Genomic DNA, 14489 nt, shown 5'->3' with positions numbered 1-14489 from the left:
TCATCTGAGGTTTCTGTCCCTATCCCTCAGACTGTGTAGGATCTAACTCCTAGCCAGCCGTCTAATTATACAATGTGGGGGACTGTTAAACACTCATAGTATCAAACCCATGCTGTTCCAACTTTTTAAGAAACGGATCCTGTACACGCATTCTGGCATATTTCCTATCTTTGGAGAAATATTCCTGAGCCACAGCAAGGAGTAACCATATGTTAAATGAGGTCCAAAACAGGGGAGAAGATGGGCATATCACACTACTCCAAATCCATATTGTCCATTTAAAGAAAAAATATTCTTAGCTTTGTTTTATAGCAAAATCTCGTGTCTAGGAAGGAGAAAATAGTACCGATTTTAATGTTACTTTTGTCTAACACCAAAGAAGTCCCGTAGCCTGGAATGAGGCAGAACCCATCCTTGGAAGTGTTTCAGCAAACGAGTAGATTTGTGGGCTTGTCTGAAAACGGGCCACTTCATTTCAGCAACCAGAATACATATAAACTTTACAAACGTTATAAGCTTTGACTCGTCCTTATTAGGTACTAATGAAAATAATTTTAGTTTTTAGATTTATTACAGTAAATACATTCACTATTTTAAAAATGACCAAGACCCAGCAAAGCTTCATAAATAAATGCTCTTGGATATTTATTTCTACAAAATAAATACAGTAATTTTCTGTTTGGTGAAAATAATTTTGAACTATTAGAACTGTGTCGTACCATATAAATGCAATAAACTTTCTTGGTGCTAGAGCTTCCTATGCATTTGGTGAGTTAGTAAAATGTCTAATAAAAAGATTTTAAAATGTAAGTCATTAAATACAAGGATCATAATAATATACGTTTTAAAGATGCTGTGATAAAGTTCGTGAAATCTTTTATGGTGGATATTAGGGTTAGATTGACCATGGGGGAATTCAAAGTTTGCAATAATATTTATTTCCATGGGCTGTATATAATGAAGAAGTAAAAGAAATACCCAAATCCTGAACCAATTTTAGACTCTGCCTGCATCAACTGTCTGGTTACTTTGCTGGTGTATGTTTATGGACTACAGACTAGTCAAGATCAGGAAATGATCACATAATGATCAGTCAGTTAGTTAGCTTGTTATTTCTATCATTTGGTGCTCTTGACTCTCCAGATCACATTTCTGATAAGGAGAATTTCCATGGATAGGACCCTAACAGGTTGCAATGTGCTTGCCCTCTGTGCCTTATTCCAGAATTACCAACATTCTCACTTGGATAGTCAGCAGATGTACTGGGTCCAGCAGCTGGTAACATCCTTTAGTTGGAGAAAATTTTCTTTTGTGTACCTCATGTTTCCTTCTCAAACATTTCACAAGGATACATGACAACAATTGCTTTAAAGTAAGGAAAGGATCTTGAATTATCAAATATTTTCTACCCTAATAAAACCATGAAAGTCTGTTTCCATATTTAAAGCTTTCATAGGTAACGAGTGGGACCTTCTGCATGTTATGTATTTTCTTTGTATGCTCATAAATCACAATTTATTCCTTCACTGAGATAAGTAGCAGCCAAAGTAGATGTGTGCCATTTTGTTTGCTCTGTTACATCCTGTTTTCATGCAGAAATGGCAGATGGTGATGACACACTTTCATTGCTTCTTCTTTTTCTCTATTCTGTCAGATCAGTATGCGTTCTGTCGATATATGATTGACATGTTTGTCCATGGGGATTTAAAACCAGGTATTCCAAACAATTCTTATTTTTGTCTGTCTTAATAGCCTTTGTTCTAAGACTCTCAGCTTTATCTGTACTAAGCTATGTTTTCATTTAAAAACTTGCATAATGCATGTGCAGATCTAGAATAAAGAAAATAAAATACAGAAATAATAACTGGTGCTGGGACCTTTAACTACCTGTGTTCGCTGCATGGCCTGTTGCAAACGGTGTCAGGTGAAAGCTCAAAGATGCTAATATCTTCATACATAAAAGTGCTAATATCTTGAATAATATCTTGGAGTGAAGCAATGAGTCACTTGATTTGATTCTTGGTAAATTTAGAAGAAAAGACTTATAATGAAAATATTCTTTTTTCTGATTATGGATAAAATTCACAATAAAATATATCACTGCTCAAATACTGAGTCTTACTTTTCTAAAACATTTCGATTTTCTTACTTATGGTCTTTGGTGAGTCCAGAAAAAAACACTGATAGAGTTAGTGAACTTTGGTTCACATCTCTGCAATGAAGAAAGGCTTTCAATCACACCAAAACACCTCTACTCTTAAGTATCTTTAATTTTTCTACAGAGTATGCTTAGGATAGCTTACTTAAGATGAACAACTTTATTCTTTGTACTACGTCTTATAGAATATTTAAAAATCTGTCAGACTAAATATTCTGAATAGAAGCTGATTGTTGAAAACCAACTGTACTTTGCTTCCTTAGCTGTCTTGTGGACATCTTCCTGAAATGCTAATTATAATTGTACAAACACTGACAATCAATCATAGCAAGTATAAAATAACCTAGTTCTAGAACTCTAGAACACAAAGTCAATCCTAGTAACTGACTTTTTAAAGATACTTTAGACTTCTTTCTTCCCTCAATTTCTTTCTCTTCCCTCCTCCTTTTCCTTTCTCTTCTCCTTCTCTTTGTGCTCTTCCTCCTGTGCCTCCTCCACCACCCCCTTCTCCTTCTCCTCAGATTTTTCCTCTGCCTCCTCTTCCTTCTCTTTTTTTCTCTACGTTTATGATTTAGAAACTGTGATGAAAAAAAATGAGCATTGAAATTGTAAGACCTTATTGACGAAACTAATATCTGTCAAAATTTTGTATGTAATTCCCTAAAATGTTTGGTCAAAATGTAGAGGAAGGTAGTGTGATCACTTACGAAAAGTGGATTTTGAGCAAAAATGTGTAACTCATTTATGGCATGTGAGTTTGAACCAGTTACTGCACACCTGCTCTTCAATGTCCTCGCATCTAAAATAAACTCAGAGTAATGGCATCATCTGCAAAGCATCCAGAGGATGCGCAGAACAATGTCATGCTGCCCCAATATTTAAAATTATTTTATCACAACCTTTGCATACATACGTACAGAAAGTGACTACCTAAATGCTGATGTATATATACAGTAAATGCAATTTTCTGAAAATACTTGTTGCCTACATCATTCAGCTATGGTAGTTGGAGAAAGTCTTACTCTAGTTAGATAGGAGGTCCAACTCTTGTTATCCATGACTCAGGACACTGAGGAAGGAGGTTCAAGAGTTCCTCACTGGCCTGAACTTCAGGGAAGATACTATGGAGCAAAGAAAAATAAACAAACATACAAAGAAAGGAAGAAAGCCGTTTTGCTTTTGTGGGATCAACTGTGCTTAGTATGCGCCAAGTTTTTGATATGCATGGATTGATAAATGACTAATATATACTGTGTCCTTGCTCTTTCATTAGCTCCTAAGGTTCATCATTTAATAAAGAAAACTGTTCTTTTGCTACTGCATCTATCACTATTATCTGCTAATAAATGACAGAGGGTTTTCTTAAGAAAGATTTTGATAAACCTAGCCAGGCGTTGCCAAATGCAGCAAGGCCTACTGACGTTTTAGCTGTCGAAATATTCATCAACTCTTTATGAACTCTGACTACAGAGGAGGTCAGAAGGAATAAGAAAAGCATCTCTAAGGGGGTTAAAGTGGATTTTGCTAATGGACACACAGAGAGTTCTCCATAATGAACATGTACTGACACTCCACAAACCAGAGGCTTCAATCCCCAGCAGTGTCTGTTACTCTAACTCAAAACACTGTTTCTGAAAAGTTTGTGAGTACATCTCTCAACTCCATGAATTAACGTATCTTCTCTGATTTACTTCATCCATTGTCTTGAAGGCCAATATGTGAATCAATGTTTTCCGTTATATTTCTTGGCCAAATACTAACATAGAAGGAGAAGAGAATTAAAGGTTTGCAAAGTATTTGACTTTTTCTAAGTGCCACAGAGGGGGCTATACTCTCCTACCTTTGTGAATCGGGCAGTGTAATAATGTGACTGATTGAACACAAAATATGACAAACAGTTATTTCAGAAAAGGGAATGAAAAATGATTTAACTGGGCACATGGATTTAGAAAGAAGATCGACGATAAAGAAACTTATTCTGAGTGACAATTAGAAAATGAAATGATTCCTGCCAAGCTTATTGATCCACGTGTATCTACTATTTATACCTGTTTCCATCTGCTTCCAATTAGGATCAATGCTATGCCTGTTATTTTTAGCTGGACTTCATCACTAATTATTAGTAATGAGTTTTTAAAAACATCATTTGAATTTTTCCTTTAGAATTCAGTAACCCCTTATAGAATCTTGTCGCACTCTTAAAAGTCAGGACGAAAAGGAAATGTATTGGTGACAACATAAATTAGGCACCAAATTTTGCTATTTTATCTCAGCAAACAAAATACTTCTGATGAATCTTTAAGAGTTAAATCTGAAATGTTATCACTATAACTGAGTACAAGTTCAAAGTGCCTTCTTTCCTCCTAGTGAGCAGTTCCATAAGATAATGATAACCCTGACTTCAGTTTCAGAGACAGAGGAAAAAGACTGTATCGGTTTTTTACATGTGATTGCCATTTCCCTATACTGATTCACTTTATATTAAATTTGAGTAACACAAAGGAAATCCTGTATAAATCTTCAAGGGCAGTAATTTACTTTCTATTGATTTAAGAAATATTGTGAACACTGAAGATAGTCTTTTGAGGAAAAGAAAAACTATTATATTATCCTGGCTTTCGGTAATTCAACAACCATAAAACTGCTTGATTGGGTAGGTTGGCAATGCTCCAGTATGGTTTTTTTGTTTTTGTGTTTTTCTTTTCTTTCAGTATTGTTTGACATAGAGAGACTCAGAGACAGAGAGAGAGAGACACAGAGAGGGACACAGAAACAGAGAGTGAGGCAGAAACAGGGAGAGATGGCAGGGCAGGAGGGAGGGAAAAAGGGAGGAAGGGAGGGAGGGAGGGAGGGAGGGAGGGAGGGAGGGAAAAAGGGAGGGGAGAGAGAGAGCTGGTCTTGTGTTACAAGTCTTAAAGTTGAAGATTTCACTTTGTATAAAAATGATCCATTTGTCTCTGTTGTATGAGACATCTACAGACATTATTTTCAATGCTGAGACTGAGTTTATTTTGTATTGTTTTATATTTTGGTGTATTTAGAAATCAATTGTACCTGTGGTCAAAGTAAAATATCCAGTTTATTTATACCGACATTGTTTCTAATTCCAGTTTTATATTCAGTACCTTGTGGCTCAGTACATTTTTTCTTAAATAACATTTATACCCATAGTTTCATTATTTTGGTAGCCAGAAAAGAAACATGATTCTTCTTGTCACATTGTCTTTTTGTGAACCTCAGCCTGGGTCTCATGAACTTGTATGGATTCCTAAGCAGAGTCATCCAGGCTGTGGAAGACACAGTTTCTGTAAGTAGAAAAAACTTATGACCCACAAATGTCTTGATACTGACTGTAAACTAAGAAACAAATATTTAGTCCAGAGACCAGGACTGGTGTGCCCTGGATTAGTAACTGTAGCACACTGCCCCTGTCAGTTTTTCACCTCTGTAGCTATTATGATTCAACTTTAATATAACGTAAAAGTTTATTTCTCAGAAGTTAGCCTACAATCATAATTCTTGTATCTAGATGACTTTTTTTAAATTTTTTTTTATTAACTTGAGTATTTCTTATATACATTTCGAGTGTTATTCCCTTTCCCGGTTTCCGGGCAAACATCCCCCTCCACCCTCCCCTTCCTTATGGGTGTTCCCCTCCCAACCCTCCCCCCATTGCCGCCCTCCCCCCAACAGTCTAGTTCACTGGGGGTTCAGTCTTAGCAGGACCCAGGGCTTCCCCTTCCACTGGTGCTCTTACTAGGATATTCATTGCTACCTATGAGGTCAGAGTCCAGGGTCAGTCCATGTATAGTCTTTAGTTAGTGGCTTAGTCCCTGGAAGCTCTGGTTGCTTGGCATTGTTGTACATATTGGGTCTCGAGCCCCTTCAAGCTCTTCCAGTTCTTTCTCTGATTCCTTCAACGGGGGACCTATTCTCAGTTCAGTGGCTTGCTGCTGGCATTCGCCTCTGTATTTGCTGTATTCTGGCTGTGTCTCTCAGGAGCGATCTACATCCCGCTCCTGTCGGTCTGCACTTCTTTGCTTCATCCATCTTGTCTAATTGGGTGGCTGTATATGTATGGGCCACATGTGGGGCAGGCTCTGAGTGGGTGTTTCTTGAGTCTCTGTTTTAATCTTTGCCTCTCTCTTCCCTGCCAAGGGTATTCTTGTTCCCCTTTTAAAGAAGGAGTGAAGTATTCACATTTTGATCATCCGTCTTGAGTTTCATGTGTTCTGTGCATCTAGGGTAATTCAAGCATTTGGGCTAATAGCCACTTATCAATGAGTGCATACCATGTATGTCTTTCTGTGATTGGGTTAGCTCACTCAGGATGATATTTTCCAGTTCCAACCATTTGCCCACGAATTTCATAAAGTCATTGATTTTGATAGCTGAGTAATATTCCATTGTGTAGATATACTACATTTTCTGTGTCCATTCCTCTGTTGAAGGGCATCTGGGTTCTTTCCAGGTTCTGGCTATTATAAATAAGGCTGCTATGAACATAGTGGAGCACGTGTCTTTTTTATATGTTGGGGCATCTTTTGGGTATATACCCAAGAGAGGTATAGCTAGGTCCTCAAGTAGTGCAAAGTCCAATTTTCTGAGGAACCTCCAGACTGATTTCCAGAATGGTTGTACCAGTCTGCAACCCCACCAACAATGGAGGAGTGTTCCTCTTTCTCCACATCCTCGCCAGCATCTGCTGTCACCTGAGTTTTTGATCTTAGCCATTCTCACTGGTGTGAGGTGAAATGTCAGGGTTGTTTTGATTTGCATTTCCCTTATGGCTAAAGATGTTGAACATTTCTTTAGGTGTTTCTCAGCCATTCGGCATTCCTCAGCTGTGAATTGTTTGTTTAGCTCTGAACCCCATTTTTTAATAGGGTTATTTGTCTCCCTGCGGTCTAACTTCTTGAGTTCTTTGTATATTTTGGATATAAGGCCTCTATCTGTTGTAGGATTGGTAAAGATCTTTTCCCAATTTGTTGGTTGCCGTTTTGTCCTAACCACAGTGTCCTTTGCCTTACAGAAGCTTTGCAGTTTTATGAGCTCCCATTTGTCGATTCTTGATCTTAGAGCATAAGCCATTGGTGTTTTGTTCAGGAAATTTTGTCCAGTGCCCATGTGTTCCAGATGCTTCCCTAGTTTTTCTTCTATTAGTTTGAGTATGTCTGGTTTGATGTGAAGGTCCTTGATCCACTTGGACTTAAGCTTTGTACAGGGTGATAAGCATGGATCGATCTGCATTCTTCTACATGTTGAACTCCAGCTGATCCAGCACCACTTGCTGAAAATGCTATCTTTTTTCCATTGGATGGTTTTGGCTCCTTTGTCAAAAATCAAGTGACCATAGGTGTGTGGGTTCATTTCTGGGTCTTCAATTCTATTCCATTGGTCTATCTGTCTGTCTCTGTACCAATACCATGCAGTTTTTATCACTATTGCTCTGTAATACTGCTTGAGTTCAGGGATAGTGATTCCCCCTGAAGTCCTTTTATTGTTGAGGATAGTTTTAGCTATCCTGGGTTTTTTGTTATTCCAGATGAATTTGCAAATTGTTCTGTCTAACTCTTTGAAGGATTGGATTGGTATTTTGATGGGGATTGCATTGAATCTGTAGATCGCTTTCGGTAAAATGGCCATTTTTACTATATTAATACTGCCAATCCATGAGCTTGGGATATTTTCCATCTTCTGAGGTCTTCTTCAATTTCTTTCTTCAGTGTTTTGAAGTTCTTATTGTACAAATCTTTTACTTGCTTGGTTAAAGTCACACCGAGGTACTTTATATTATTTGGGTCTATTATGAAGGGTGTCGTTTCCCTAATTTCTTTCTCGGCTTGTTTCTCTTTTGTGTAGAGGAAGGCTACTGATTTATTTGAGTTAATTTTATACCCAGCCACTTTGCTGAAGTTGTTTATCAGCTTTAGTAGTTCACTGGTGGAACTTTTGGGATCACTTAAATATACTATCATATCATCTGCAAATAGTGATATTTTGACTTCTTCTTTTCCGATCTGTATCTCCTTGACCTCCTTTTGTTGTCTGATTGCTCTGGCTAGAACTTCAAGAACTATATTGAATAAGTAGGGAGAGAGTGGGCAGCCTTGTCTAGTTCCTGATTTTAGTGGGATTGCTTCAAGTTTCTCTCCATTTAGTTTAATGTTAGCATCTGGTTTGCTGTATATGGCTTTTACTATGTTTAGGTATGGGCCTTGAATTCCTATTCTTTCCAGGACTTTTATCATGAAGGGGTGTTGAATTTTGTCAAATGCTTTCTCAGCATCTAATGAAAGGATCATGTGGTTTTGTTCTTTCAGTTTGTCTATATACTGGATCACGTTGATGGTTTTCCGTACATTAAACCATCCCTGCATGCCTGGGATGAAGCCTACTTGATCATGGTGGATGATTGTTTTGATGTGCTCTTGGATTCGGTTTGCCAGAATTTTATTGAGTATTTTTGCGTCAGTATTCATAAGGGAAATTGGTCTGAAGTTCTCTTTCTTTGTTGGGTCTTTGTGTGGTTTAGGTATAAGAGTAATTGTGGTTTCATAGAAGGAATTCAGTAGTCCTCCATCTGTTTCAATTTTGTGGAATAGTTTGGATAATATTGCTATGAGGTCTTCTATGAAGGTTTGATAGAATTCTGCACTAAACCCGTCTGGACCTGGGCTCTTTTTGGTTGGGAGACCTTTAGTGACTGCTTCCATTTCCTTAGGAGTTATGGGGTTGTTTAACTGGTTTATCTGTTCCTGATTTAACTTCGGTACCTCATATCTGTCTAGGAAATTGTCCATTTCTTGTAGATTTTCAAGTTTTGTTGAATATAGGCTTTTATAGTAAGATCTGATGATTTTTTAAATTTCCTCTGAATCTGTAGTTATGTCTCCCTTTTCATTTCTGATTTTGTTAATTTGGACATACTCTCTGTGTCCTCTCGTTAGTCTGGCTAAGGGTTTATCTATCTTGTTGATTTTCTCAAAGAACCAACTTTTGGTTCTGTTGATTCTTTCTATGGTCCTTTTTGTTTCTACTTGGTTGATTTCAGCTCTGAGTTTGATTATTTCTTGCCTTCTACTCCTCCTGGGTGTATTTGCTTCTCCTGTTCTAGAGCTTTTAGGTGTGCTGTCAAGCTGCTGACATATACTCTTTCCTGTTTCTTTCTGCAGGCACTCAGCGCTATGAGTTTTCCTCTTAGCACAGCTTTCATTGTGTCCCATAAGTTTGGGTATGTTGTACCTTCATTTTCATTAAATTCTAAAAAGTCTTTAATTTCTTTCTTTATTTCTTCCTTGACCAGGTTATCATTGAGTAGAGCATTGTTCAATTTCCACGTATATGTGGGCATTCTTCCCTTATTGTTATTGAAGACCAGTTTTAGGCCGTGGTGGTCTGATCGCACGCATGGGATTATTTCTATCTTTCTGTACCTGTTGAGGCCCGTTTTTTGACCAATTATATGGTCATTTTTGGAGAAAGTACCATGAGGAGCTGAGAAGAAGGTATATCCTTTTGCTTTAGGATAGAATGTTCTATAAATATGTGTTAAGTCCATTTGGTTCATGACTTCTCTTAGTCTGTCTACGTCTCTGTTTAATTTCTGTTTCCATGATCTGTCCATTGATGAGAGTGGGGTGTTGAAATCTCCTACTATTATTGTGTGAGGTGCAATGTGTGTTTTGAGCTTTAGTAAGGTTTCTTTTACGTATGTAGGTGCCCTTGTATTTGGGGCAGAGATATTTAGGATTGAGAGTTCATCTTGGTGGATTTTTCCTTGGATGAATATGAAGTGTCCTTCCTTATCTTTTTTGATGACTCTATTTGAAAATTGATTTTATTTGATATTAGAATGGCTACTCCAGCTTGCTTCTTCCGACCACTTGCTTGGAAAGTTGTTTTCCAGCCTTTCACTCTGAGGTAGTATCTGTCTTTGTCTCTGAGGTGTGTTTCCTGTAGGCAGCATAATGCAGGGTCCTCGTTGCGTATCCTGTTTGTTAATCTGTGTCTTTTTATTGGGGAGTTGAGGCCATTGATGTTGAGAGATATTAAGGAATAGTGATTATTGATTCCTGTTATATTCATATTTGGATGTGAGGTTATGTTTGTGTGCTTTTCTTCTCTTTGTTTTGTTGCCAAGACGATAAGTTTCTTGCTTCTTCTAGGGTATAGCTTGCCTCCTTATGTTGGGCTTTACCATTTATTATCCTTTATAGTGCTGGATTTGTAGAAAGATATTGTGTAAATTTGGTTTTGTCATGGAATATCTTGTTTTCTCCATCAATGTTAATTGAGAGTTTTGCTGGATACAGTAACCTGGGCTGGCATTTGTGTTCTCTTAGGGTCTGTATGACATCAGTCCAGGATCTTCTGGCCTTCATAGTTTCTGGTGAAAAGTCTGGTGTGATTCTGATAGGTCTGCCTTTATATGTTACTTGACCTTTTTCCCTTACTGCTTTTAATATTCTTTCTTTATTTTGTGCGTTTGGTGTTTTGACTATTATGTGACGGGAGGTGTTTCTTTTCTGGTCCAATCTATTTGGAGTTCTGTAGGCTTCTTGTATGCCTATGGGTATCTCTTTTTTTAGGTTAGGGAAGTTTTCTTCTATGATTTTTTGAAGATATTTACTGGTCCTTTGAGCTGGGAGTCTTCACTCTCTTCTATACCTATTATCCGTAGGTTTGATCTTCTCATCGAGTCCTGGATTTCCTGTATGTTTTGGACCAGTAGCTTTTTCCGCTTTACATTATCTTTGACAGTTGAGTCAATGATTTCTATGGAATCTTCTGCTCCTGAGATTCTCTCTTCCATGTCTTGTATTCCATTGGTGAAGCTCATATCTATCGTTCCTTGTCTCTTGTTTTGGTTTTCTATATCCAGGGTTGTTTCCATGTGTTCTTTCTTGATTGCTTCTATTCCCATTTTTAATTCCTTCAACTGTTTGATTGTGTTTTCCTCGAATTCTTTCAGGGATTTTTTGACTCCTCTCTATGGGCTTCTACTTGTTTATTTATGATTTCCTGGAATTCTTTCAGGGATTTTTGCGATTCCTCTCTGTAGGCTTCTACTTGTTCTCTAAGGGAGCTCTTCACATCTTTCTTGAAGTCCTCCAGCATCATGATCAAATATGATTTTGAAACTAGATCTTGCTTTTCTTTTTTTTTTTTTTTTTTATTAACTTGAGTATTTCTTATATACATTTCAAGTGTTATTCCCTTTCCCGGTTTCCGGGCAAAATCCCCCTCCCCCCTCCCCTTCCTTATGGGTGTTCTCCTCCCAACCCTCCCCCCATTGCCGCCCTCCCCCCATAGTCTAGTTCACTGGGGGTTCAGTCTTAGCAGGACCCAGGGCTTCCCCTTCCACTGGTGCTCTTACTAGGATATTCATTGCTACCTATGGGGTCAGAGTCCAGGGTCAGTCCATATATAGTCTTTAGGTAGTGGCTTAGTCCCTGGAAGCTCTGGTTGCTTGACATTGTTGTACTTTTGGGGTCTCGAGCCCCTTCAAGCTCTTCCAGTTCTTTCTCTGATTCCTTCAACGGGGGACCTATTCTCAGTTCAGTGGTTTGCTGCTGGCATTCGCCTCTGTATTTGCTGTATTCTGGCTGTGTCTCTCAGGAGCGATCTACATCCGGCTCCTGTCGGTCTGCACTTCTTTGCTTCATCCACCTTGTCCAATTGGGTGGCTGTATATGTATGGGCCACCTGTGGGGCAGGCTCTGAATGGGTGTTCCTTCAGTCTCTGTTTTAATCTTTGCCTCTCCCTTCCCAGCCAAGGGTATTCTTTTTCCTCATTTTTCTGGTGTGTTTGGATATTCTATGTTTGTTTTGATGGCAGAATAGGGCTCCGATGGTGCCATGTAGTCTTGGTTTCTGTTGCTTGGGTTCCTGCGCTTGCCTCTCGCCATCAGATTATCTCTAGTGTTACTTTTTTCTGCTATTTCTGACAGTGGCTGGACTGTCCTATAAGCATGTGTGTCAGGAGTGCTGTAGACCTGTTTTCCTGTTTTCTTTTAGCCAGTTATGGGGACAGAGTGTTCTGCTTTCGGGCGTGTAATTTTTCCTCTCTACAGGTCTTCAGCTGTTCCTGTGGGCCTGTGTCTTGAGTTCACCAGGCAGGTCACTTGCAGCAGAAAAGTTGGTCTTACCTGTGGTCCTGAGGCTCAAGTTTGCTCGCAGGGTGCTGCCCTCGAGCTCTCTGCGGAGGCAGCAACCAGGAAGATCTGCGCTGCCGTTCCCGGGAGCTTCAGTTCACCAGGGTTCCAGATGGTGTTTGGTGTTTTCCTCTGGCGTCCGAGATGTGTGCAGAGTGCAGTCTCTTCTGGTTTCCCAGGCGTGTCTGCCTCTCTGAAGGTTTAATTCTCCCTCCCACGGGATTTGGGTGCAGAGAACTGTTTGTCTGGTCTTTTCCTTCAGGTTTCGGCGGTGTCTCAGGCGCAGTTGTCCTGCCGACCCTGGGCCCTCCCCCACGGGAACCCAGAGGCCTTATACAGTTTCCTCTTGGGCCAGGGATGTGGGCAGGGGTGGGCAGTGTTGGTGGTCTCTTCTGCTCTGCAGCCTCAGGAGTGCCCACTTGACCAGGCGGTGAGGTTTCTCTCCCACGGGGTCTGGGAGCAGAGAGCTGCTGCGGGCCGGGATCTGCAGGTGTGGGACTCCCGGTGAACACAGGAAGTGCCAGGTCGTAGAGGAATTCTGCCTCTGTGTGTTCCGAGTTCACCAGGCAGGTCTCTTGCAGCAGAAAAGTTGGTCTTACCTGTGGTCCCGAGGCTCAAGTTTGCTCGCGGGGTGCTGCCCTCGAGCTCTCTGCGGCGGCAGCAACCAGGAAGATCTGCGCCACTGTTTCCGGGAGCTTCAGTGCACCAGGGTTCCAGATGGCGTTTGGTGTTTTCCTCTGGTGTCCGAGATGTGTGCAGAGTGCATTCTCTTCTGGTTTCCCAGGCGTTTCTGCCTCTCTGAAGGTTTAGCTCTCCCTCCCATGGGATTTGGGTGCAGAGAACTTTTTATCTGGTCTGTTCCTTCAGGTTCCCCCAGTGTCTCTCTAGATGTCTTTTACTTGAGTCAATTACTTATGTCAGAGTTATTCGTTTCACCTTAAATGTCATTTATTTTCCTAAAATTGGGGGTATTTACTTTGGCAAATTCTCTTTTACTGCACAAAGCTATTATTCTGTAGCCTATTCTCCATTTCAATGGGTTTTAAATTCAGAGCTCAAAAGAGCCTTGAGAAGCAAATTAATCTCCTCATTTTAGTATGATCATTTGCCTGGAGTTTAATGATTTTTAATTTATTTTTTATTAAAAATAATTATTTTCATGCAATATATTCTGATCATAGTTTCTCTTCCCTTATTCCCTCCTCCAATATTCTTCCCACTCTTCCAATTTTTCTGTCTCTCCTTCACTTAACCATACAAGCAAAAAGAAGGCAAAGAAAAGTAAACTAACAAAGGTAAAAGGAAACTAAGCAGAAGTATATAAAACATGCACACAAACACATACATGCACATACATACACACACATACACGTCCATACACAAACATACATGGACATAAACATAAACTCACTTGTGCACAAAGTCAAACACTTATGTACATACTAGCATGCACAAAGCCATATATATATATATATATATATATATATATGTCACCAAATCACACACACACATGTAAAACATAAATATTTATATGCACATACACACACTCAAATATGTGTCCCCTCAAAAATGTCATTAATATGTCAAGTAAGGTTAAAAACAAACAAACAATATAAGAGAAAATTCTCAAAAATACCTACAAATTTATTTTTGTTGCCCATCTATTGCTGGATAAGGGACTTTCCCTTTAAGTGTGGTTTGTATATCCATAAAGTCTCTCTTCAAGAAAAACTAATTTTTTTTGTTACAAGCAATTGTTAATTAAAAATAACTTATTCATTACAGATGAAAACTTTTCTCCAAGCCCTGTGTCAGTGCTTGGATTCTATGGGTCCCAAATTCGTTCAAGCAATGTGCCTGCTGCTCCAGTATCTTTGAGTTTATACTGTTGTATCGAGAAGACTTTTTTTTTTATGTAATCTATCCTTTTCAGCTTTAACTATCTTTTTGCCTCCTCATGTGTATGGTTCTCTGAGCTCTGAGGGGAGGGATTTGTTCAAGATATTTCATTTAAGACTGAGTGTGTCAAGGTCTCTCACTCTGTACATTTTCCAAATGGACGTCTCTGTTTCTTTTCATATACTGCAAGAGACTCTCTAGAAATGAATAAATAAGACCTTAACTATGAGTACGAGAGAATGTCATTAGAAGTCATTTTATTGATACATTCCTTT

General features: G+C 39.1%; 1 protein-coding gene across 17 annotated transcripts in view; it reads left to right on the top strand.

Moving 5' to 3' along the window:
* Nucleotides 1–14489, top strand: part of Trdn (triadin) — a 455305-nt gene that overhangs the window by 126645 nt on the left and 314171 nt on the right. For 16 of the 17 annotated variants that reach the window (XM_063272316.1, XM_063272306.1, XM_063272323.1 and 13 more), the window contains 1 exon segment: nt 1655–1714. The exons of the other annotated variant lie outside the window; for it this stretch is intronic. In XM_063272316.1, coding sequence (XP_063128386.1) covers nt 1655–1714 — 60 coding nt within the window. 17 annotated transcript variants of the gene reach the window in all.

This window comes from Rattus norvegicus, chromosome 1 (genome assembly GCF_036323735.1).
Source record: "Rattus norvegicus strain BN/NHsdMcwi chromosome 1, GRCr8, whole genome shotgun sequence".
Classification (NCBI taxonomy): domain Eukaryota; kingdom Metazoa; phylum Chordata; class Mammalia; order Rodentia; family Muridae; genus Rattus; species Rattus norvegicus.
This window is presented reverse-complemented; position numbering and strand designations above follow the sequence as displayed.